The sequence below is a fragment of the Drosophila sulfurigaster genome, chromosome X (assembly GCF_023558435.1).
Source record: "Drosophila sulfurigaster albostrigata strain 15112-1811.04 chromosome X, ASM2355843v2, whole genome shotgun sequence".
In the NCBI taxonomy this organism is placed as follows: domain Eukaryota; kingdom Metazoa; phylum Arthropoda; class Insecta; order Diptera; family Drosophilidae; genus Drosophila; species Drosophila sulfurigaster.
In genome coordinates, this window is record NC_084885.1 from 17,706,899 (window position 1) to 17,733,328 (window position 26,430).

Here is a 26,430-nt window from a genome sequence, read left to right on the forward strand (position 1 = left end):
TAGAGCTTTCTGAAAGCTTTTCGCTTTAACAGCTGTATCAGGGTGTGACCAAAGGCAATATTTGTATGAATATACTCAAATACAGTAAGCATAATAAGTGCTAGCTGGTCACACAACGATGTTCGAAGCTCTAAATAAACACACTGCAGCGTAATTCTGCAGTCACTTTTTTTTAAATTGTAATTCTTTTTTCAACATCAATTCATAACGTAATTAACATCTTTCATATATTTGCATTTCTATTATTTAAAAGACTGTACTCCAAATATTATTTTCAATAAGTGTGTCCATATCACACTTTTTTTGTATTACAAGTTTACTATTTATTAAAAATGTGTATACACCATTCGATCTTATTAATTAATTTATAATGTTTTGCAATTTATTGTAAAAAATATTTTCTTTAAAAATAACATACTTTATTTTTTAATAAAAACAATATTTTCTATTCGACAGTTATCGATATCAGCCAGCCAGTGTTGACGAATGATTCGGTGTGCAAGCGTTGCCAGAAGTTGCAGCAAACGATAACCATGCGATCCGTTGTAACGGTTAATGGCGCCCATTTTAATAATTTCATAATGTAAAAGATCGCAACGAGGTTAAGCAGAATGTTGCGATTAATGGTGATACTACTTTTTGGCTGTAGCTGGCTGCCAAATGCAGCATTGGCCAACGATTTGCTCGAGCTAGGCTGCCACAACGATACCGATTGCCAGCAATACGAACATGCCAAATGCCATGACTCGCATTGCCAATGCACCGCCTCCGCCGAGGGCAACGAACATGTAACCTGCAAGCCCAAGGAACTCAAGTACAGTAACATCATCGGTGGAGCCTGCACAAAGGAACACACATGCACCCAGCCGTTTACCGTATGCGAACACTTAACCGAACAATGCTACTGTGGCGAAGGTTACATGCCCAGCGAAGATAAACGACGCTGCATACCACAAGCCGTGGCACTCGACGATGCATGTGAGTTGACGAAGCAATGCCAGGCCAAGGATAGAGCGGCCGTGTGCCACCCGTCACAGAAGAGTTGCATGTGCAAGGAACACTTTGATAAGCATGAGCAACGTTGTGTCGCTTTATTGGGTAAGTTTTGCTTTATATGCCAGGCAATATGTATTCCCATTCACCACCTGCTCTCATCTTAGATGTCAGCTGTCGCAACGATACCGTGTGCAGTGCCCTCGATGCCATTTGCCTGCCCAAGCTGGAGAAGTGCGCCTGCATCGCTGGACACGTTCACAACCCCAACATGACCATGTGCTTGCCTGGCGTTGCTTATGGCCACAATTGCACCACCAACGCCCAATGCAAACTGACGCTGGGCAACGGTGCCGCCTGTACCAACAACACCTGCCTCTGCAGTGCCAAGCATTATACCAAGATCAGCAGTGAAAATGACACGATTTGTGCACCAGATGTTGCCTATGGTGCTTATTGTCGCCGCCAAGAGGATTGCCAGGAGTCCGCTGAACCCTTGCAGCTAGAGTGCAAATGGGGCGAATGCATGTGCCGGGATACGTATCAGGTGGTGGACAATGCTCATTGTGTGCTGGAGGTGACAGCAACTGCTTCTCAGCTATGTCAATATCATTTGCTCGCTTTGCTCCAAATCTTTTGGCTTATTTATTAAAACAGAAAAAAAAAACACTTTTGGATAATTGTGTATACAAATGCAAATGAAAATATATGTATGTATAAAGTAATAATAATTGGTTGTTAATCGCTGCGGTCGTCTAGAGACCGATGCGCGCTGGAGTGCGACGTGGCGTTGCATTGCCTGGCGTTGCAATCTCCTGTTTGGCTGCCAGTTGCTCTTCGCGTTGTGCTGCCTGCTGTTTGCGCTCCTCCATCTCGTGCTGCGCCTGCAACATTTGCTCCTCCATCTCCTTCACGTGCTCCGCAGCCAATTTCTTTTTATCCCGTCCACTGCGTCCTGTTTCCTTCACCGAAAAGAACATCGGACCCAGCTCGGCCAACCAATAGCCATCCACAGCGGTGGCACATTGCATGTACTCCTTGGCGGTCATAATCAGCTCGTGATACACCACATAATCCGGTGTTGTTCCCAGTCCATAGAGCGCTGACGTTGGATGCAAATGACAAGGCATTCCGGTCCTCAAATTCACGTACTCGCCGATACCCTTGAGACGCGCCGCTTGGTAGAAATAGGCGGAGCAGATGCACTTGCGCACAATGTCCCAATCGGTGCCGCACGACTTGACGTTCATCTTCTGCTGGGTCATGATATCCTTGAGCTGTTGTCGCACCTCGCGCACCTTGCGCATCGCCTTGATGTGTATAAAGTGCTCGTTGCACCACGTGGAGCTGTAGCTGTTGTTGTGTAGAAGAGTTAAAGATTAGTTAGTAGGGAGTCGAGACTGTTGTGAATTTGTTGCACTTACTTGTTCTGCTTCCACTGCAGATACACATTGAGGTAGGTCAAGTGATCCGATTCCGGCACCTGGAACTTTTCACGCACTCCATCCGCCTCCTCCTCGCGTCCTTTGGGGCGATAGAAGATCGAGGGCACCGACAGCATGGAAACTGCAAAGGAAAAAGAATAAAAGCATTAAACGATTGATTACTTAATTGAAGTTTTGTTTGGAATTAATCCAACAAAGTCAACTATAGCAAATTGAATAATATAAATAACTAAGCAACTAAAGTAGTAAGCAAAATTAAAACTTAACCTACTAAGGCGAGTTTCTTCGTTAAGTTGAGATACAAACCAAAGCATGTACTTCAACCAGTGCTTATCGAAGGCACAAACCAGTTGTAGCTTATTTCATGTTAGTGGGTAAATAACTATTTAATAGGAATATAGAACTATCGAATAATTAAGTTTGCTGCCTTTTCACTCACCTATGATGAGCACCTCGGAGCTGCACTCCATTTGGCAGGCGACGATCAGCATTTGACACTGCGGCGGATCCAGCGGAAATTCGGCCATCTGCCTGCCCAGCGTGGTCAGCGCACCCGTGTGATCCAGGGCACCCAAAATCCACAGCTGATACAGCGAATTGAGTATGTTATCCTGAGGCGGCGGATCCATGAAATGAAACTGCAGCAGATCGACGACGCCCAGCGATTTGAGCAGCAGCACCGTATTGGCCAAATTGGTGCGCTGAATCTCGGGCACTGTGAGCGCCAACAACTCGTCCTTGTACTGACGTTGGGTGTAGAGGCGATACGCCTGACCAGGACCTGTACGTCCAGCACGTCCGGAACGCTGATTGGCATTCGCCTGCGAGATGGGATAGATTTGCAGGGCATCCATGCCAATCCTTGGATTGTAGACCTTCAGCTTACAGTAGCCGGAGTCAATCACATAGATGATGCCATCGACGGTCAGCGATGTCTCTGCTATGTTGGTGGCCACCACACATTTGCGCACACCATCTGCGGATTTCTGAAAGATCTTCGCCTGAAGATCCGATGGCAGCTGTGAGTAGATGGGCAGTATACTCAGCTCGGGTGCATTATCGATTTCGCTGAGACGCTCCTCGAGCACCTCGCACGTGACTTCGATGTCCTCCTGGCCGGGCATAAAGATGAGCATGTCGCCCTCGTTGGGCGTCAAGTGCACTTGCAGCGCCTGCTTCACGGCGGACTCCACGTAATCCTCGCAAGCGTTCTTGCTGAACATCACATCGACGGGAAACGTGCGTCCCGGGATGGTGAATGTGGGCACGTTGCCAAAGAACGTGGCAAACTTGGTCGAGTCCATGGTGGCGGACGTAACGATCAATTTCAGATCATGGCGACGCGCAACAATCTGCAACACAAAATGGCAGAAAAACATATAAACTTTAAGTTGAATTTCAAATATGGTTATAAAAGTTCGATAAGGAATCATTTAAAAGGGGAAATCGATTGTTATCTTAACAATACATAAATCGATTGGAATTTGATATGTCATTGATCGATTGATAGGCAAGAATTGATAACAGTGTTTCAAGCGCAGTAAATCGATTGGTATTTGGCATGCGAACAATCGATTGACATTACAATAAATCGATAGCTCATCATTGACACTCGAAATGCAATCAACTGGCAGCATCTTATGACACAAATTCCAATCAGAAAGTAACTGGACTAACGTTTTTTTCCCCATTTTTGTTTGTGCTGGCCGAACAACTGCTGAATGCAATGACGTGGCGCTTTCTAGAGCATTCAACTTGGGCGCTACTTGATGATGCTGCGGCCTTGGAGCTAAGCCCCCAACCCCAAGATACGCACAACTCCCCTTTCCCCACAATGTTGTGTGGAACAAGCATGACCCAAATCCCAAACAGCGGCACTAAAAGCTAAGCAAGCAGCAACAACAAAAATAACAACAACAACAGTAATTTCAAGTCGCAAGTCATGAAAATCATTCAAGCAGCGCAGCAGCAGCGACAGCAACGACAGCGCTTTTATCCTTAGCCAGAACACACACATTTCAAGTGTGTTGAATTTAAGCACGAACAAAACGAAACTCAACACACCCGAAGCGCTGGCAGCGAGAGACAACAACGCGACTGCGGGAGAGCGACAGAGCAGCAAAACGTTTTGCGACTGCGACGCGAACGATTTAACGAAACAACAACGTTGCTAGAGAGAGAGCGCAAGAGAGCCGAACGAATGTGACGAAAGAAGACGAGCGACCGACCAACCGACCGAAGCAACGCGATGATTTGGGTGGTGGTTGCAGTCGGCAGCTAGCCCAACGCCTCCTGGCCCCCGGACAGGCGATAAAACATGCCGGAACGCACGTAGGCAGCGTAAGCAGCAAGCGCTGGGTGGCCAAGCCATGGGGGAATGAAGAGGACATGTCGCAGATCCTTTTGTGCACTGCATCATGCACTGTGCTTATGCATGTGTGTGTGTGTGTCTGAGAGAGTGAGACTATGTGTGCTTTGCAGTTCTATGCAAATTTGACAAGCAGCAGCGAGAGTGACAGCCAAAATACCCTATAAATTATTTTGAAAATATTTTTAATTAGATTTTAGCTTTTCTTTAAAGCATATTAATCTATGTTGGTTTATTCACATTCGACAAGCGACTATAAAATACCGAAAGTTAATAGATTTATATTTCTGATATTCTTTAAATGCAAAATCATTTTTAAAATAAATAAAAAAAAAACACCGAATCATATAAAACACCTAAGCTTAATGAACTGCAAAGCGATCATTAATAATTAGTCAACGAAATGCATTTTAAAAACAATTTGAACTAACTTCTTTTCAACGTAATCGTTTAAAAGTTAAAATTTCAAGAAAAATGTAAAACATTTATTCATGCATCTTTATATCTACAAATAATTTTTATTTTTTGTTGTTGTTTTTTTTTTCTAAATTATATGCATTTTAAAAGTAAGTTAGCTAATTTTCTCATTGCATAGTATTATAGTTGCCATTTCTATTAACTGGAGTTAATGGTTTTTTTAATTTATTTGTTTATCCTATGACTATATTATAGATAATTATTATAGATTATATTATAGAGCTGTCCCTTATCCAAACAATTATATTCACCATGGGCTTTTCACTGCATATAAAGAAAACAGAATTTCTTCAAATTAACTTGCACACTTTATTGATATGCTCCACTATCTTAGGTTTGCCTTACAGGGTATCTAACAAGCCACACATTAGCCATTCCGTTTGCAGCACCTGCGGCACAGCGAGAGCGGCAAACTGTTGTCGAATCACTGGCAAATTGCGCATTAATTTGCAAGGCGCTTAGAGGCGTGGCACACAGAATACAACAACGCAACACGACCACACATCCAAAGGGTTTATTATGCGGTTTATCAAGATACACACAACACACTAAGACACTCTGCATAAATAACGAGCACAGCAAGAGAGCCAGAGGGAGCGAGAGGGAAGATAGTATTTATAGCAGCTCCAGTTTTGCACTCCAAACGGATAACGTCAATGCATTTGCTTCAATTTTATCTCGAGCGATAAATGACGTTGTACATTGTTCCGTTCGTTCATTAATTGCGATAACATTTCGATATATGACAGTTATATGGCACGCATACACATTTACTAACATATATAATATATAATATATGGTTTATGGGAACACAAGATAAGACTGCGAATCTGAAAATGAAAAAGCACAACACGCAGAGAAGTCGATAAAAATATAAATGAAAACAGACAGTAAAAGCAGCAATGAGAGTGAAAGTAGAAGCTGATAAGCAAAATCTTGAATAAAGTTGATCTAAAAACGATAAAAACAAACATTATAATGCACATGCAAAAATAGCTAAAAGATTGCAGTTTCCTTATTGGAAGTTATTTTTCTTATATATTAATTTTTAAGGTAATGCAAATATCTATGTACACTTCAAATTTGAAATTTCTACCGCTTTTAGAGACTGAGTTAGCAGCTTTTGAGCAAGTGGACGGACGGACAGCCGGAGCTTTTTGCTGATAAGTTTTGGAGTTGTCTGTTGATTTAACTCTTTTTGGGCACCAAAATTATGGCAATGCAGTCGCAATCTCAAGTTGTTATACACACATACGAATGATGATTAAGCTGCAGATAATAATCGACATATTCGTATCGCCAAGGTCGCAAAAAAACATCTATAAGTAATGTATATGTATGATTAAATGGAGCTGATATTGGTGAAACGTTTTATGATCGTATCATAAAGTGTAAATATAAAACGATGGCAACTATAAATATGACTAAAGGCAAAACAAATGCAACGTGACGAAAGCGCCAACTATTTATTGAACAAACATGACGAAAATGCAATTTAAATAGTCTACAAGCTAGATAAACTGTTAAACTATATATTGATAAGCAATCATTTTCAAGCATTCATCGGGGATTACTTCAGTATATACAAATTTCATCAGCTGCCACAAAGCTGTGACTAACTACAACACTGACTAAGAGAAATCACGAGCTATAGTCACACACCCACTTAATCTCTCTCTTGTATACGAGTCGTAGGTCTATATGTACATATGTCTTATAATTCAACTGATACTAGACTAATTCGATTAAAGTCGTAAAACCGGGGCGTTTGCACCTTGTGCCCATTGAAAGCAAATCGAAGAAGCAGAAGAGACGGCGACCCTATAAAATGTACATATTATACATATATTATATATATTATTGATGAGCATCAATCAGCCGTTAGGCGCCTGATTGCCCTACTTGACGTATCTTTTCGATTCAATGAACTAGCAACTTTCAATTGGGTCGTTAAATAATGCTTTTTCTATATTTAATTTATATGATTATGTAAATCATTAATTTATGTTTGGAGTAACTTTTTTAAATTCATTAATGTTTAGATCGATTCTATAACTATTTATATATGTATAAACTTTATAACTAAATTCTTTCATTCATTCATTGATCAAACATCAACGCAAAGCTCAAGTGGTAAATGCTAGGAAGCACCCCTAAATGGACTACTTACATTACGCCCCATAAAGTATACCAATAGAGTAGTCGCTATATAGTGAACCAAAATTAAAGACTTAGATTACATTACAGTTATTTTTATTTGTTGTCAAGTTATTTATGTTTAACTTATAATTGAAAATAACAATAATCAATTACATTTTTCTGCTCGTTAATTTCCGCATTAGTGAATTTCTTTCTTCTTAAAGTCATTAGTTTATGATTTGTACAGGGTTTCTCACAGCCGAGTCTACTTAGTCCAGTTTGAATATGCGCGCTGCCTTATTCAATGTGGTGTATACTAATTTAAAGCGTACGTGTTTTTTTCAGTTCTTTTTGATTTCTTTCTTGAATGTGGAATGTAGTATGTAGTAGTATATCAATCTTGATTGCGATAACGTGGTCACTGAGCCACTTGAGCTAAGTTCTGACTTTGCTCGTAATATCTACATAGATAGATGGTGTTGTGGTGATAGGCAAACGAGTAATGTACTCACTAATCACTACTTCTATTTAAATTGCAATTTCATTTCAAAACTGTTTTTATTCATCAACACACACACACACACACAGTGGCTGTCAATTGTTAACGCCACACGTGCGATCATAAGGAAACAGAACACAGGAAATGCTCATCCAAGAACAACAACAAAAAAAAAAAAACGTCGAACTTTGATAATGCCCGAAAAATCGATCGTACACTTGACATAAGGCAATTAATCAAGGCATAAGTATAATGTAAATAAATTATAAATCAATGGGAATTCACGAACTACGCTATGGAAATTGTAATACTCTGCAAAACTTTTACAATTCCATACATATAGAGATAAGATAATAAAAGGAATACCACATATCTATATACATATGTATGTGTATGTAGTATAATCCTCAATAGACTTTTCATTGCTTTTATGACAGCTATATAATCGACATAAAGTGTCTCAGGTTTCCCCACTGTTCAGTTCATAAAGAACATGTGTCTATAGCGTAGCAGTTCGTCGGCCTGATCGAGTCACCATATAATGCTACGTATACGTGATAAGATCGAAATAACGTTACAAAAATCACGACCAAATTGCACAAATAAAGATTCTATTATACATTACTCCATATCTATCAGGAAATTGCATTGAGCTGCGGCAATCAAAAATGCACACAAACATTTAAGAAATCGTATAAGAAAAATCGTATGCTACAAAAAAAGAAAAACAATTTTCGGTGTCATTTGGTTGAATTTGATGGGCAGCGAGCCAATAAATTTTTTTAGATGACACGAATCGCAACAACCGAAATACACCAGATATATAAAAGAAACGATAAATACAAAAAGAAATATATATCTGTATAAAGTATATATATTCTACATACGTAAGAAATCAGTTTTTTATGAAGCATAATTAATATAATGTACTAAAAATGATGACACAGTGAATATATTTTGATTGAAGGGCATTGTTATAACTCTTTAAGTGGGTCACGTCAAACACTATGATTCATATGGAGAAATGTCTAGTTTATGGCATTCTCTTATTTCATTTAAAATGAGCTGACGCTTCTGCCCAGCCCAAGTAATTTCGAGCAGTGCGATCTTCTTGATTTAATGCCCACATCATTTGCAAAACGACAAACAAAACGCGAGCCCAGACAAATGCAAGTAATTAAATATACAATTTATGCAAATGTGTAAAAATTGCACACACACAATACTCTCTAGGTAGTATTTAAACAATAACAAAAAGAAATACAGTATTTATTTTGACTGCAAATTTGATTTGAGGAATGCAATTGCTAATTAAGTATATAACTTGGACGCACATTCAATGATTTCAACCCAGAAATGTGGCAGACAACCCCAAACAGAGTACAAAGTCTGTTTCTTGATCTCTATTTTACATACATAGACAAATAATGCATGAATATTGATGGAAAATACCTGAAAAAGAGCATGTAAATTGTTTGCAGCAATATGTAACACATTTAAAACTTTAGATCTGTCTATAACTGTAGTTTTGTAAAAACTTCTATGTACAAAGTTCTTAAATACAGTTTCCCTCTTGAAATAATAACATTATATATAAAATTTAATAAAATTTATAATAAAAATAAAATGCAACTCAACAGATAATATCTTTATCTATAACTTATTCAAATAAAATATATATATTATATATAATAATCTTATCTATAAGCTTTTTAAATGCAAATATATCTTCAGATAATAACTTTATCATGAAATTTTAAAAATAAAATATACATAATATCTTTAGATACTAACTTTATCGGTAACCTTTTGAAATACAATATCAATCTTTTGATAGTAAAACTACAACCAATTAATTATAGATACATGATATAATGAAGTTGTAAAAAAATGATTATTTATGTTACAACTAAAGATATGTGAAATCAGATAATTGCAATCAAATTCGATTAGCTGCAATCACAACACAAATAAATGTGTAAGCACACTTTGGTGTGTCAACACATATTATTATGCTTGTTGAAACTTATCAAGAGAGCCTTTGCATAAAGTAGATATTTAAGCCCACACTCCATTGACGTCTGATATTCCCATAGAGCTGTATGTTGATAACCATTGCAGTGCGCTCAAGTGGGAGCTTTAATTGCTTTCATTGCTGATAAAGCTCTCCACGCAATGAGTGCAATACTAGAGAGCTTTTGGCGCTAGAAGAGTATTGCATCTTCGGCAGCTTGGATAAACATTTGCCAAGATATCGAGCGCTATATTCTTGTTGCTTTTGTACGAGGCGCCAAGTGTCGTCAAATCTATGCGATATATGTACATATGTATGTATGTACATATGTATATGTATAATTGATGTCCGCATGCAATTTTCAGTGCATTTGCATTGCAAAAAAAGCAAAAAAAAAAAAAAAAAATGTCGGAACGGGTGAGTGGAAAAGCTCTTTTTTTCCATTGCCTGAGTCTGATGAACTGAGTTGTGTTGTGAGTGGGCAGCAAAACAGCAAAAAGTAGAAGAGAAAATGTTATATTCACTGGCTGCAGGCTCAAAACTTGCAGGCAGCTTTTAGGCGACACCGCTACGAGGGAGGGAAGGAGATAGAGAGGGAGCACAAGAGGAAGAGAACAACAGAAAGAGCGAGAGAGTGCGGGAGAGCGTGCTGTCGTTGCTGCCGTCGACGCTGTGGTGAATTTTATGTGCTGCCATTGGGAGGTGTGGCATCGTTACTCGTATGATAAAAACAGCAATTTATTTGGCAAAACACTAACCGCATCAAAGATGTAAACAAAGCACATATTCACACACACACACAGGCTCATACACAAGGCAAGCGAAATAATATAGTATGCAGGCACGAGTAAAAACACGAGCCAACAACAACACATCCAAGTCAAATACAAAAACAATAAGAGCTAAAAAAAAAAATTCGCCATGCAAAATATGTGAATAATTTAAAACAACAACAACGATCGTCGTCGTATTTACTTTGCTGTTTCATATTATTTCTGTTTTTTTTTTTTGCATATTTTGTTTTTATCCGCACATTTGCAAGGCAGAACAAACGAGCAAAAGGCAAAACAATGAAGCCGCAAAACGAGTTATGAGCGGCAGCAGATGTCGACGTCAACGTCAACGTCTCTGTCAGCGTTGGTTCGCGAAGGTGAATAACACCCGAGCCAGGCAGCAGCCTAAAACGCCAGAGACTGACAGAGCGAGAGAGAAAGAGAGAGACATGTGTGAGTAGGTAGAGGAAGCTTACAAGCCCAAGTGGCCCATCTGCTTGCCCAACAGCTTTTTTCTGCAGTTTGCAATGGGATTGATGTTTATTTATTGCAATAACAACAACAAGAGGCCCCAACAGCTGTTGCAGACTCCTTGTTTGCTTCCGCCATTACCGCATCCCCCTCTTCACCCTGCTTAGCCCAATATTTCACCTCTAAACCTTGCCACACACCAGGAAGAAATTGCCGCCATTGCGACGGCTGTGAAAACACAAGAATTCTTTCATTTTGTTTGTGTTTTTACATTTTTGCATATTTTATATTTATTTTCTGCGCTTTTTTCGCCGTTGCTCTGGTTGTTGTAGCCGCAATTTTTGCCTCGCGTTTCATGTTTTTGTATTTGCCGTTTTTTGGTTTTGCTGTTTTATGATTATCTAAAAATAGCTGAGAGCAAAGCACATGACAGACGCCGTTGAAGCTGACAGCGACGTCGGCGCTAACGTCAACGCCGACGTCAGCAGACAGAATGTTGCGGTTTAGGATTACAATAACAATATCAACAAATGGCGGCCACAGGTGGCTTTACTTTGCTGTCTATATTTATTTCGCACGCTCTCTCCGTCTCTCTCTGTTTTTTATTGCTCTCTTTCGCCGAAATCTGTGCTATAGTAAAAACATTTTGTTGATCAATACAAGATTCTGTTGCGTATTTAATTCTTACTTCACTTTGCCAATTGCCTAAGCTTTGGTGTGCGTGCTTTTAAAAAAGCTTCACCAAATTGCCATAAACGTTTTGTGTTTATCACTTCCATCTACATTATCCACGGTCTCAGTCGCAGTCGCTGCCTGCGTCGCAGTCACTGCCATAGTCGCAGACCGCGACCCGGGCCATTGTCATTTTCATTGTTAAAGTCATGTTTTGACTAGACGCTCAATTGAGTGTGTATGCGTGTGTATGTTCTGTGTGTGTGTGTGTGTGTGTGTATGTTTGTGTGCATGCTTGCAGTCTATTCTATTCTCATCTAGTTACTTTTACTTCGTGCGCCTGCCCATCATTTTACTTAGCGGTTGTTTACTTGAACCTGACAAAGTCTCCGACATCGCCAACGCCTGTGACTAGACCCCCCCACCACCACTCCACTCAACACTCTGCATTCTCCACCCTACGCTGCACACAATGTTTGTCAACACAGAACAAAACTAAAGCAAAGCAACGCAAAGCAAAACGAAACAAAACAAAGCAAAACGGAAACAGCTTTAAAGCTTCGGCATGAGACCAAAGTACGGTTATCGATATCGCTAAATAAAGACTTTAAGTAGCATCGGCTTAAGAAATATAACCGCAATACAACAACAACACGGTATAAAATACTTTATTTATGATGGCCCAGCTTGCATATACCCTGCAGCAAGCAGCATTTAATTTTTCAGAGAAAATCAATGTAAAAAGAATGAAAAAATTTAAACAATTATTATTATGATTGTATATATATTATAATTATAATATTTCTAATATATATTTTTCACAATTTCAATTTATTTCTCTTCTAGAAATTGGAATTAATCCTTGCAATGGATTATTTAATTTCAATTTAACTGTTTCCACTAAATAAAATAAGTTAAAAAGCAAAGAAATCTTTTGTATTATAGATTTTCACTCTATAGAAAATACAATTTTTAACAAATTAAAATTAAATAGAAAACAAAGTAGTACTCTGTTACACTCTAGAAGATTCTTAAGTTATTCAATGATAATACGAAACCAAAAACAATATACCCGCTCCCAATACGTTTTAGTGTTACAGGGTATTTTTAATAGAGCACAAACACTTGAAACGAGTTTCGTTTTTGTTGCTGCATTTCGCATTAGAATTTGTGGTGTAGTATGTAAATTGATAGATAGTTGCGCTGATAGCCTGGCCCATTCATTAGCGTATTAAAAGCAGGGGATCAACTTGTATCGACATCGACGGACATACATACATATTTATTATTCATGCAACGCAGACACATGCCACATGCCAAGTTGAAAATATTAGCGACCAAGTTAGACAAGTTCACCAAATTAGTCCAACAATAGACAATGGGTATAAACAAATACAGGTGGTTCAGGTGCTTCGTTTCGATTCGAGAAACGAAACCACAAGAAAAAAGCAATAAAACGAATAATAAAAAGGGCAGCAACAGAGAGCAAGAGAGAAAGAGAGAGGGAGAACTGCAACCATATGAATATGTATGATTGTGTGCGCTTGTGTCTGTGCACATAATGGAAGGCAAACAATGCAAAATCGTAAATGCAAATATGCATGCATAAAATGTAACTAAAAACTGTGATATTCGACTGCGAAATACCCTACTTTTAATGCAAATTGAGGCAAAAATGTTATATAGCAGATTACTCTCATATATTGCTTAATGATCTTAATAATAAAGTAGAAAAAAAAGCGGTAATAAAGTGCAAAGGAACAGAATTTCGAGTGACTTTTAAAGTGTTTTTATTAGATTTTATTTATATGTATGTTTATCAAATATTGATTCTAAATATAGTGTGCTCATTATAAGGAAATAACGTAAAACAATCGACGAAATAGGCGACTAAACGTTTAAAAGTAATAGAATGTTCTAGAACTCATGATTTTTGTTTTTGTTTTTTTTTTTTGAAAATGTGTCTGGTGGCTTTTAAGCGTGGTATGTATGGATATATTACAGAAAAAATTAAAAAAAATGATTAATTTTGTAGACGTTCTAGATTATTTACTTAGCTTAGCTTAAAATTTGTTAATAGTTCAATATTGAAATGTTCAGGCAAACGTCGTTTGTAATTTTTCAAACCACAAATGTGAAATTTTTAAATTCATACCGAGTAAAAGCCAAAATGATCATTTAAAGTAAGTTGACCGACTAATCGAGGGTATTTGAATGTAATACATTGTGTGTGGACTATCAAATAACAAGTAGAATGTAAGTTGGATATAATTACGCTCGACTGGATGATGAGCGTTGATATTGTTGCCGTTTTTGGACACTGACCTACGCACTTGCGTGTCGCATTGCGCTGTGTTGCGTAATTGGCGACTAAAACAATAATTGCAACAACAACTATAACACAACTAAAACTACAACTGTGACAACAGTCAGAAAATAAAACAAGCTGCAAATGCAGCACTCGTAATTAGACAAACAACTGAAAGTGATAAACGAACAGGTGTGCGATAGTGTGTGTGTGTGTGAGAGAGAGAGGTGTAATACAGAGCTTAGCGATGGGAGCGTGATTTAGTTTTTATCACGAAGCAGGAGTAAAGATATTCATATAGACAGATATGAAGTACAAATATAATTCAATTCAACAAAATTCAATATTATATTACCTATTTATCTACCTATGTCATGTCGTGTCGTGTCACGCCACATTTGTGCACATCGCTAGCAGAGGCTGCTAATTAAACGCAGTTCAACTGAGCAACGAAACAGTCAATTGGCAGCGAAAATGTGAGACACGGCATAATCATCTCACACCCCTCACGCCCCCGACAAACAAACCAATCCACTTGACATGTTCTCCCCAACTATCGGCAAGGTTAAACTAAAAATAGATATGGAGAATAACATTGCAAACAACAACAACAATTACAACAAGTTGCAGAGCTGCGGGTATTTATAGCTATAGCGGCGACGACTGTAAAATACTCGACTAAATGGAAAACTCGAAAAACAAACATCGAACAAGAAGCAGAACGGCAAAACTATAATAATACCCTGTGGGAAATTAAAGTAGAAACCAATTATTCTGTTAAAAAAAATCTCATTTTTAAAAGAGATTATAACATTAAACATTGACTAGAGGGAACTTCTGTAATAATAATTTGGTAAATACAGAAATAATGTGATATAATCTTTTGGTATTTAAATGACAGTGAAAATTAAATTAATTTCCTTTTCAAATCCATAAACAGACACCTAATACGATTATTCATTTTTCTATCCTTAAAACACAATTCCTACATATTTCCTTTGATATTAGAGTGTAATATTAAGTTACAATACCTTGAAGTAGATGACAACAAAATACTAAATACCAAAAATAATATAATAAAACACTCAACTTTAGAAAAGTTTTAATATAAAATGGAAATTTTTGAAAATTCAGTAAATTTAAATGTTAAATAGCCACTTAAGCAACTATTAGTATTATAATTTGTATAAGAAATATAAAAAATATATGCATATAACGAAATATAAACTTGCGATGTCAAAGTCGACGCTACTTTGGCCCAGTTTTAAAGCTTTGGCAACTTAATAGGTCACATTAATTGTTGTGTGCGATGCCCCAAAAACCAAAACACTATTTATATGTGTGTGTGTGTGTGTTTAAGTAAACGAAAGCTGCGACGTCACAACGAAAAGCTTTAATACAAAGCCACATTGTTGATAAAGCCAGACGATTGAACCACTTGGAACCACTCGACCTTTCGCTACTCGGTATCGATCTGCCCGCCAAGGGCGGGGGGAGGGCGGAAAGCAACAGCAACAACTAAAATCGTTAGTCTTGTATGGCCTCTTGATAATGTGATTACGGATTCTCAATGACCAATAATATCTCTAATGCCCCCCACGATGGGGTTACGAACACATTGATCAAGAAAGAGGTTGGGAAGATGGAGGGAAAAGCGATTTACTAATTGCACTTATTGTGTGGACCTTTTAGCACTTGCAAAGAACTCGAATGTAAACTCGCAATTCGAATTTCGCATGTATTTTATACATTTGCAAATTGCGATTTCGTCAGTTCACTTAAATCGAACGGATCTCGCAAAAAATTGTGAAATAACCGAAATTGTGCAACCGTATCAAAGGAAGTGCCGATAAAAACAAATAATTATCAGATGCAATCTGTGCTAATCACATGAATATTACAGTGAAGCTTGGCTAAGCTGAAAAGCTCTTCAAATTAAATAAATATATTTCATTGAATTCGAGAAAAATTAAACTTATCAGGGAAAAATAAATAAATAATTAAATATAATTGATAGGAAATATTATGGAAAGCTTGGAAGATAAATCAATAATTTATAATAAAAAAAAATGTTTTTAAAGCTAATATTTTTATTCAGCTTTTATAAAACAGCAAAGAAATAAAATATATAGATAGGAAAGAAGATTAAATTTCAGCAATTGAAAGCTTAGGATGGACAAAAAGCTCGAGAGAAGCTTTCGAAATACTGCCAATTGAGCTTTATTTTAAGCACGCATTTAAATACTTCCACATAGGCTAGAGAATTAGTAGAGTGGGAGTAATAAATAAATATAGACAGCGAGTAAATATATGATCATATGTGGTGGTGGTGGTAATCAAAGTTATCAACAATTGCCAATACACAATACATCAATCACATTTCTCATAATAATAAAAATCAATCATTTTTTATAGTTTATTTTTTGGGGTTTTCGGGCGCTGTGCCATGTGATGTACATAAATAAATAAATAACTATACTTTGTTGTGTATTAAACATTTTGTTGCGCACTGTGTGAAGGGCAGCAGCAGCAAAAAACAACAGCAACAAATACCGCTGACAATAACAAAAAAAACTACGCCGTTAACAAAAACAAAAATCAACGATACAAATTTCTTATAAGAATCAAAAGAAGGTCAGGCAGTCAGTGATGTCGTCGTCGTCGTCGCCGCAATTGCAGTCGCAGTCGCTGTCGACAGCGCTGCTGACGCCAGGTGAGCTGTTGTTGTTGTTGTTGTTACTGTAGTAACTGCATATGCGAGAGACAGGCACATAATTAAATTGATATGCCCAACAATTAAGCAAAAAGGCAGCAACAATAATATTAGGCGCAAATGTCTAACGGAACGTGCAACAAGCCAACGATTGTGCTGTCTCACGGGGGGGGATGGGGTGGTGGGCAGCGAAGCGACATTAGCGCTGTAACTCACCACAGCAGCGAACGACAGAGAGCGAGAGCGAGCGCGAGACCACCACAAAGAGAAGAGAGAGCGTCACAAAGCGCGCTGTCGACGCCAGCGACGACGACGGCGACAAGCCGAAACCGGCTTTGGTTATAAATAAACCTTTGCCGTGCTGGTATTTGGCTTTCGAGTCTCTTGCGGTGCAGTAAGAGCAACAGCAACAGCAGCAGCAGCGTTCAGCAAACAGAAAAACAACACCAGGCGAAAAACACGAATATACCGAGTTGAAAAACCGTTGTGAAAAGAAAACAAAAGAAACACACAAAAAAGAAGAAAAAAACCGAGACCAAACAAAACAAGCAAAGAAAAATTGTACTCGGCACAGACTTTTAATTATTTTTTACCCCTACCCCCCCAACTTGTTATCGTTGCTTCAATAATTCCATTGAAGCTCCCATTGCGCTCTTTTTTTTTGTTGTGTGACTTTTCTTTAAATTGTCTACAAAAAAAAGACAACATAATTAGTGCAAAACTAAGACGCGTGTTGCGTTTGTTTTTTTGTGTCGCGCACATCAGCAACAGCAAAAAATATCGAATTGGAAAAATCGAAAAAAAAGAAAAGAAAACTGCCGAGGGGGGAAAAATCGCGCGCGCACTGCAAGTGTGAATTTTGAGTGAAAGTTACGCGTGCGTGTGCATCACAGACACACACACACACAGTCTAAGCGCCACGCCCACGCGCGCCCACAAACAACAACAAATCATAGCAACACAATGAACCGATCAAACAGTTTTGTCAGCTCATTGAAATGGTGGCCACTGCAGGGCCACAACAATCAAGCGACAGCCGCAACGCCAGCAGCGCCCTCTGGCGGCAACGTTTATTCCCAATCAGCGCCCAGCTCTCCCACATCTAATTGGCCGCCATCGCTGCAGCAGCATCAGCATAAGCTTAACGTTGGCGGCGTCGGCGCTGCCGCCAATGTAAGCGCAACGTTCGGCAGCAGCGTCGCCGTACAAAAGCTGCGCGAATCGAAATGGTTCAAGCCCGAAGAGCAGCGCATTTTCTGCGCCGTCGTCGAATGCGGCTTCATTGTGGAGGTGCGCAGCAGTGCCGCTGCCGAAGCAGCTGCAGCAGCAGCAGCCGCCGCCGCAGCAGCAGCTGCGGCCAGCGATGCCGATTCCCTGGACATCGATTGTCCAGCACTGATGACATTGGCACCGCCGTCACTCATAATACCACGCAACGGCAGCAGCAGCATTAGTTTCCTTGAGGCGCAGGATGAGAACGAGACGCCGGTGGCATCGTGGTATGGCATCGTTCTCTGCAAGGTGGCCAAAGGTGAGTAACACACACATATATACAGAACCCACCTTAAGATATGTAGGTACAAAAAGCTCTTAAAGGGTACAATTTATCGGTTTATCGATTGCATTGATATCGTTTTCCTTCGCCCTATTAAAAAATTATCAATCAATAATTCGAATTACTTTTAATTCTCATAATGACCTATTAAATAGTTTTCGTTGTCCGTGTTCTTGACCCAAAAAACTAATGAAACAGTTTTTCCCATATTTCGATATGCGTTGAATGATTAATAATCACTCATATGTACATTGAAGGCGGACGTCAGAGCAATTAAAGAGCGTCGACGTCTTATCTCACAAGTTCGGTAAAATGCTGATATATATTTCAAAATGACATTCAATAAAAAAAAAAACAGCAAAACACACATATACACACATGTATTTTATCTAATCAAACACACAACAACAACGACAACAACAGCAACATTGTCAAGTGCGGCAAACAAGAACAATGGGAACGCAAAACAAAGCGCCAGCAGCGACGTCGACGCTTCGCTTTTGCACGTACACACACAAGTGTGTGTATATTATACTCCCGACTCGCTCGCACTTGCTGCTGCAGAGCAACATCATGACCATTCACAATGCTGCGCCGACAGCTGCCAGAACATTCCATTTGTATGCGTGCGCATACAACAACTACAACAACAACAATAACAGCAGCAATATACACATGCACAGAAACAACGAACGAAACGTATATGGAATGTAAACAAAACGAATATTCAAATAAAGCCTGACAGCAGCAGCAGCAGCATCATGTGCTTTGAGTCACGCATGCAGCTTTCTGTTGTTGTTGTTGTCGCTGTTTGTCTGACTGTCTTGTGATGCGTGGTGAGCTAGCAAAGCTCTCCCACACACACGCACAAACACACACATGTACACGCATAGCTAGCTAGCTATTCACCATGGCGGCCTGCTGTGATTGTTGCATCTCGTGCGGCCAATAACCCACCACACGTGCGATGGGTGTTGAAAGTGCGTGTGCGTGAGTGTGTGTGACAATCAATATTTCAAGCTTTTGCTTTTAATCGCATGTCATGTGGTAATTATCCTGTGTACATGACAAAACACCGTTACACACGCTAGAATGCATTTTCTTACGCGTGTGTGTGTGTGTGTGTTGCATTGATATAAAAGAATATTCTAGGCAAATGTCTGATAAGTCTGCTTGTGACGTCACAGAAGCAATGATGACGCTACTTCTTATCAGCAGCGCTTGAATGAAACTTATCAGCTTCGGCCAACAGGTGTCGCTAAAGTGTAAGGCGTTCAATGAACTAAATACAAAAATAATCTGCAATCCATGAGATGAGCTCACTGCAAGTTGCCCCATATTAGTCACTTTCTCACGGTGAATAGATTACATATTGCTGATAAGACGAAGATTACACCATCTTGTGTCATCAGCTTGGCTATATAATGATACATACAACAAAATATTGCAATTCTAGCGCACAACAATTTGAAATGCGTGCAAATTAGTTGCGCATGGCAAACAACATTAGAAAAACAATTTAACAAAAAGGAGCATCAAAGTGTGAAGTATCATCAACAACGACGTTAATTATAGATGATTAAAACCCATGTCAAACAATTGCGCAACAAAATTCAACAGCAAACAAAAAATTAAAAGCAGCGCATTAAAATTTGAGTAATGTGCATTATGATATAATTTACAAATTGTTTATTTATATAATGAGCTACTTAAGCAATTGCAACATAAACTAAAAGACTTGAAAATTATATTTGATTTTGTGATGAAATCAAAATACATTTCGGACTGACTTGCATAAGCAAAAGCTCTTGCTGTAATCGGTTATCGTTAGTCGCACTTACAATCGATAACAGTTCTTTTAGTATGCAATTGCTAGTGTTGTATAACATTTGCATAATCTGCACGCAAGGGGGCAACGCTGCAAATTGCAATGGCAATTTGAATCAATTGAAATTGCGAAAGGGAAATGGGAATGGGAACGGGAATTGTGCACCTGAATTGAGAATTGCTTTAAATTGTTCTTAAATGAAATGTCAATACAAATTAATAATATCAATCTGTCTATTGTTGTTGTTGCTTTTTGTTTTTATTTATAGATAACAAACCAAAACCGGATACCATTGAGATATTTTCTGTGAAAATACGCGAAAATGGCACATACAAGCTGATCAAAATGTCATTGGCCGACATCTGGAGCCATGGCTGGGAGTTGCGCATCAATAATTTCGCAGACAAGGAGAAGATGCCACACAACGAGAAGGACATACGCAATCAGGTAAATATATTTTCAGTTGAATTTACAATTTCTTAAAAAAGGGTTGTGCCTTCGAAAAGCACTGGTTGAAATGCAGGCTAAGGTTTGTGTCTCGACTGAACTTAATTAAGAAATTGCTCGTTTTTTAACGCAATTTTAAGTTAGATAGCATTGGAAATGCTTTCTTATTACATTTTATTAATAATTATATGCATGTTCTTTATTTTCAGGTGTCACTGGCACGCAAAGCCAGACAAAGTCTGTGGAATAATAACAAGCATTTTGTGTATTGGTGCCGTTATGGAAGTCGCCAGCAGGATGTGCGCAAGCGACAGGTAACGACGAGTGCAAATCACGTGCTGCTGCATTTGATCAACTGATAAGCAAATCAAAATCAAAACAAATCAAAAAAAAGAAGATAAACAAAAAGCGAATGCAAAAATCGGACCTATATACAATGCACTATTCTCCAAATATGCGTTTATTGTATATAGGTATTACATTGATGTAATATTCCAAATGCCCGCCACAAAATTACCCTTAACACACACACACACACATACATGCATACACAAATACACACACACACAAACACACATTGTTGTAGTTGCAGCAGCAAAATTCAAACTGAACTAATTTCTAAATGTAAAAACAAAAAAAAAGCAAAATTACACTCACACACACACACGCACGCACATTCATCGCCCTGGCGCCCTCTATCGACCTAGCTTCCTCCCCTCCCGCAAACTCATCTTACACCAAACACAATTGAATTCGTGTTGAATTTCAATTCAAATGGCAAATCTTACAAGTAATCCTATCTTACAGATGTCCGAGTGCGTGAAATGGGGCAGCGTTGGCATGAATGCGGGCATGTTGCTGGTGCTCAATAATAGGCAAAAAAGCTACTCCCACTCAAAGTAACTAACACACCACACACACACACACAAACATAGACACAAATATACTCTCTTTTTATTGTTGCGATCACACACACACATACATACATTCAGCTGCTAATTCTTCTGCTTTGTCAACAAAGCAAATTGTGATAAAACAGCAAACACACACACACACATATATACATATATTTATTTATTAGAAACAGCTCAAGAAAGAGCGAGACAGCAAGAGAGCAGGCTCCAAATTTGTTATTTCAAAAGCAAAAAAAAACATAAAATGAAAAAAAAAAAACCAATTCACAATCAATTTCCAAGTCCCAAAGCGTGCATCACTCACACATACACACACATACACACACTTTGTTCATTTGCTGTTGCAACTTGAGCTACAATTTATGCAAAATACGAATTGTATTTACATTTTTGTACAATTGACAGAGAGAGAGACACACTGTGAAATTCGAAAAGACTTATTAACAATTTGTTGATTTTTTTTTAATATTATTATTACTATTATTATTATTATTATCGTATAAACTATTATATAATGCCTATTATATTATATTATGTTGTAATAGGAATAAAAACAAATACCATATGCAGGCACATTCTATATTCTCCAATTTTTATTTGTTTTCTTTGGCAAACAAAAACGAAATCAAAATCACAAAGTCAAACAAAAGCAAAAGCAAAGCAACAAATTGCTGCATACTTTTGTGCGCGTCGCTTTAATCCTGTATATACATACATACTATGTTACGTATATGATAGGACAACAACAAAAACCCACACAAACATCACAGCTGCTACATTCACACATTACGTAACGTCACGTAACGTAACGTTTGGATACGTCAAACATATTTAGCGCGTAAGCAAATTTAGATCTTTTTTTTTCGTTTTAATCTTTAAGCGCGGTTTATACACAAACAATATTTATATGCAAAAAAAAAAAAAAGAAGAAAACAAAAACGTTTGTAAAATACTTTACCTATATATATATATATATATTTGGATATTATTAAATGTTTGACAAACACAGTCTTTTTACTGCAATCGGACAAAAAACCAAACAAAAAAAAAAGCGTTTTGAATTTTTTTCGAGAAACTCACCTCACGCAGCAGCCCAAAGAGCACATCGGTGGATAGCGAACGTTCGTGTGCCTCGTCCATTATAATGGCCGCATAGCTGTCCAGATCGGGATCACGCAAACTTTCACGCAACAAAATACCATCCGTCATATATTTGATCACTGTGCGCTCCGAGGTGCAATCCTCAAAACGTATAGCATAGCCCACATCCTCGCCTACAGTGGAGAGAGAGAGCGAAAAGGAGAGTTATTAAAGAGTAGTGGTAAGAGAAATTTGTTACAGAGTAAGGGTAAGGTAAGGAGGTGGTAACTATATAGAGTGTAAAGAAGAAGAAAAGCTTTTACAGTCATCCCCTTTCATTAATAAACCTAAGCAAATTAGTTGTAATTACTACGATGCATTAGGAAAATGCCGAATAAGTTACAATTAGTATGTCTTCTATTTATCTAGTTTCAACGTATTGGAAGGTAACGAGAAATGAGCAAAATTATTATTGTTATTACTGGGAAACTAAGAATTCGTTTTAATGACGAAGTCTTTAACAGTTTTACTAGGTGACTAAGATTTAGTACACGCCAAAAACAAAATTATTACAGAGTAACCGATAGGTACTTAAAATCAGTAACAACTAAGAATTATTGCAGTTTAATCAGCAGTTATTATAGGGTAACTAGACTAGGACTGATTGCATTTAAGTACAGGTTAATAAGAAATGATTATAGCGTGACTAGGACTGATTGCAATTTAGTACAGGGTAATAAGAAGAGCATAAAGGATAACTAGACTAGGACTGATTTAAGATCAGTACAGGGTAATACGAAATGAGTATAGGGTGACTCGTTAATCAGTTATTGAAATTTAGAACAAGGTAATAAGAAGAGTAACAGATAATTAGACTAGGACTGATTGAAATGTAGTACAGGGTAATAAGAAATAGTACAGTGCTTAAAGCATTGTACTTATAATTAGTAGAAACTAAGAGTTATTGCAGTTTAATCGGCAGGTATTAGGAAACTAGCCTAAGACTGATTGAAATTTAGTACAGAGTAACTAAGAGTTAAAAAAGATAAAATAAAACTCCAGTAGAAGCTATGAATATCTCTAAGATAAGCAGAAGTTATTTAAGAGTAACTGGGCACGCTTTTTAGCAGCTTAACAGCCTAACCAGAATTTAGTGCAGGGTAAGTAGAACTTAGTACAGCTTAACTAAGAGCTGAAGCATGGTACTAAACCCCACTCCATGGCTAAGGGGAAATGATTGTAGTGTGACTACAAATAAATTGCAGGGTATTACAAAACGCAATAGCCGCGAGAAACTCACCCAGTTGGGTGTCCATCTCATCAGAGACACGCTTGGCCACCGACATGGCGGCCACACGACGCGGCTGCGTGCAACCGATCATGCCGCTCTTGCTGTAGCCATCCTCATGCAGATACTGGGTCAACTGCGTCGTCTTGCCGCTGCCCGTCTCGCCGACAATGATGACCACCGAATTCTCGCGTATCACATTCAAGAGCTCCTGCCGTGAGGCAAACACGGGCAGAAAGCGACGCTGCTCTCCAATGGTTTTCTTGCGCGAGAATTCGGATTTGCCGCCTCCCGATTTGTGATCCTGCATGTCGCGCATGTGATCGGCAAACTTTTGATCCTTGCGATAGTCGGCCGTATCGTTATCCTTGTCGTATTTGGCATCGTCCTCGTCCTGCGGCTGCTGCACACCCATGATGTTGCCCAGCTTGGTGCCACCGAGTTCCCAGTGCTTCTTTTGCGCCTTGCGACGCTCCTTTTGCTCGCGATAATTGCGCACCAAGGCGCTGCCCTTGCGTGCCAACAGCGCCATGTCCGAGGTGGGATCCTTGACCGGCACCACCGGCTCCGGTTGCTTCGTGAACACAATGCGCCCGTCGAGAAACGGCGGCACTATGTGATGCACCAGGAGATGGACTCGCTCCAGCGCCTCCTCATCGAAGTCGTCGCTCACATTGATCGAGGTGACAACGCCCGAGGTCAACATGCGATTGCGTTCCCACAGCTCGTTGTCGCGATTATTCTGTCGCTGCTGGGCGCTGATGCGTTTCTTGCGCTTCTGCTCCAGCTGCTCCTCGCGTCGCTGGAAGTAATCGGCATTGCTGCCACCAAACGGATTGTTCTCCTCGTCGTAGCCCTCATCGATGTTGTACCATTCGCGATCCAAGCGCCGTTGCTCCTCCTCCCACAGATCCCGTGACTCGGCATCGCCGGACCAGGCGGGTGTTGCTCCACTGCGCTTGCGATCGTGTGCCCATTGATTGTAGCGATGTGCAGGCGTTGCACGTGTCGTGTCATCCGTCTGCTGGCCACGACGACTGCTTGGCGGGGGACGCGAGCGACTGTGACTGCGCTCGGAGCGACTCCAATCGCTGCTGCTGCCGTAGCCGGAACGTGGGGTGGGCAAATCCCAGTCCGATTTGATGCCCGTTTGATGATCGTCGTCGTCCCAGGAGCTGTTGGAGACGCCACCGCCGCCGGTGGTGCTGCCTGGCGTGCCCGGCTCGCTGCGCACGGACACGGATCGATCTCGATGCCTGTCGCGTCGCCTGTCCTGATCGCGTGCCCGCTTGCGTCGCTCGTCGCCGCGTCGCTGCCGTTCACGCTCCCGTTCGCGATCCCGATCACGATCCCGTTCTCGCTCTCGATCACGATCGCGATCACGATCCCTCTCCCGGTCACGTCCATCGCCACCTTTGTGCCGCTCGCGATCACGCTGAATGTGTTCGCGCAGACGTTCGCGTGCCTTCTCCGAGACGCCGCCAGTGTGCGAGGGCGTCTCGTCTTTGTGCTCGCGCAGCTGGCGACTCAGTTTCTCAAAGCTTTTGGTATCGGGTTTCTTGAATGCAAACTCACTGACATTGACTGAGGAATTGGGTGTGCTGGGAGTGTGTTGGCCATCATCGTACTCGGTGTCCTTGAAGCTAATCAGACGTTCGTTGCGCGCCTTTTCCGCTCGACGTTTGGCCGCCAATTTGTCCAGGCCCAGCAACGATGCTTGCGGCACTTTGAAACTGCCGCCACTAGCGTCCTTACTGCCCCCACTGCTGTCCTTGGACTTCTTGATGACGAGGCCGCCGCGTGCTGGCTGGCCGGCGGTGCCCTCCAGGCGATGCACGCCCGCCTCATCCTCGGACATTGCAAATATTGTTCGAGTTTTCTTCTTGTTTTTGGCTATTAAAAACGTTTCGTGCGCGTTTCACAATAGTGGTGGTAAAACTATAAAATTGCGCTATCGTTGCACTCCACTAGTTGCCAGCTATCGATATACATCAAAGCACATCGATAGCACTTTGATTTACGTACAAGCGCCAATAAAACTGCAACTTGCACAATATAAACATTTTTGGTGGTTCTTCTGTTGTTGTGCATTTTAATTACTATTTATATTATGCTAAGCTGTCGATAACATTTGTTTTTGAATTGTACAGCGCAGCTGTTCAGAGCAAAACTATCTTGCAGCTCTCGCCAATGGCGGCGAAAATCTGTTGAATTATTCGCGAGCTCTGAAAACAAGCAAAGCTTATAAGTTGAACTGCTTATACAAGCTGTGTTTTGTATGCCAAAGTCTTTCTGGCAAAAAATTAAATAAACTGCTTCTCAATATGCATTGTTCACATTAGTGACATTACTAAAGTGTTTACGTTGTGCGCCTTTAAATTGCCCAACGCAAAGCTACTGTTCCGTTAAGCAGCAAAACCCTCTGGCAACGCTCACTAATGTCGGC

The 26,430-nt window shown here is 39.7% G+C and overlaps 3 protein-coding genes across 3 annotated transcripts; 2 read left to right on the forward strand and 1 right to left on the reverse strand.

Moving 5' to 3' along the window:
• The first annotated feature begins 571 nt into the window (after positions 1-571).
• LOC133848400 (multiple epidermal growth factor-like domains protein 10) lies at positions 572-1,707 on the forward strand. The gene is made up of 2 exons (XM_062283955.1): positions 572-1,098; positions 1,161-1,707. The coding sequence occupies exons 1-2, from the start codon at positions 612-614 to the stop codon at positions 1,643-1,645; spliced, it is 972 nt and encodes a 323-aa protein (XP_062139939.1). The 5' UTR covers positions 572-611; the 3' UTR covers positions 1,646-1,707.
• On the reverse strand, positions 651-25,941 carry LOC133848395 (pre-mRNA-splicing factor ATP-dependent RNA helicase PRP16). The gene is made up of 5 exons (XM_062283950.1): positions 23,997-25,941; positions 22,697-22,890; positions 2,878-3,790; positions 2,418-2,559; positions 651-2,346 (listed from the first exon to the last, which is right to left on the reverse strand). Exons 1-5 carry the CDS (start codon positions 25,840-25,842, stop codon positions 1,749-1,751), a joined length of 3,693 nt encoding a protein of 1,230 aa, XP_062139934.1. The 5' UTR covers positions 25,843-25,941; the 3' UTR covers positions 651-1,748.
• Positions 17,234-22,624, forward strand: LOC133848401 (uncharacterized). Its single transcript, XM_062283956.1, has 4 exons — positions 17,234-18,403; positions 20,524-20,702; positions 20,912-21,016; positions 21,510-22,624. The coding sequence occupies exons 1-4, from the start codon at positions 17,836-17,838 to the stop codon at positions 21,603-21,605; spliced, it is 948 nt and encodes a 315-aa protein (XP_062139940.1). The 5' UTR covers positions 17,234-17,835; the 3' UTR covers positions 21,606-22,624.
• Positions 25,942-26,430: the final 489 nt, after the last annotated feature.

What these genes read in the sequence shown, in the direction of transcription:
- LOC133848401 (XM_062283956.1), top strand. Translation starts at nt 17,836, where the DNA reads ATGAACCGATCAAACAGTTTTGTCAGCTCATTGAAATGGTGGCCACTG. An exon ending in TCTCTGCAAGGTGGCCAAAG is followed by an intron (nt 18,404 to 20,523) that starts GTGAGTAACACA and finishes TTTTATTTATAG; the next exon opens with ATAACAAACCAAAACCGGAT. An exon ending in AGGATGTGCGCAAGCGACAG is followed by an intron (nt 21,017 to 21,509) that starts GTAACGACGAGT and finishes CCTATCTTACAG; the next exon opens with ATGTCCGAGTGCGTGAAATG.
- LOC133848400 (XM_062283955.1), top strand. Translation starts at nt 612, where the DNA reads ATGTTGCGATTAATGGTGATACTACTTTTTGGCTGTAGCTGGCTGCCA. An exon ending in ACGTTGTGTCGCTTTATTGG is followed by an intron (nt 1,099 to 1,160) that starts GTAAGTTTTGCT and finishes CTCTCATCTTAG; the next exon opens with ATGTCAGCTGTCGCAACGAT.
- LOC133848395 (XM_062283950.1), bottom strand. Translation starts at nt 25,842, where the DNA reads ATGTCCGAGGATGAGGCGGGCGTGCATCGCCTGGAGGGCACCGCCGGC. An exon ending in TGAGATGGACACCCAACTGG is followed by an intron (nt 22,891 to 23,996) that starts GTGAGTTTCTCG and finishes TCTCCACTGTAG; the next exon opens with GCGAGGATGTGGGCTATGCT. An exon ending in CTGCAGTGGAAGCAGAACAA is followed by an intron (nt 2,347 to 2,417) that starts GTAAGTGCAACA and finishes ACACAACAACAG; the next exon opens with CTACAGCTCCACGTGGTGCA.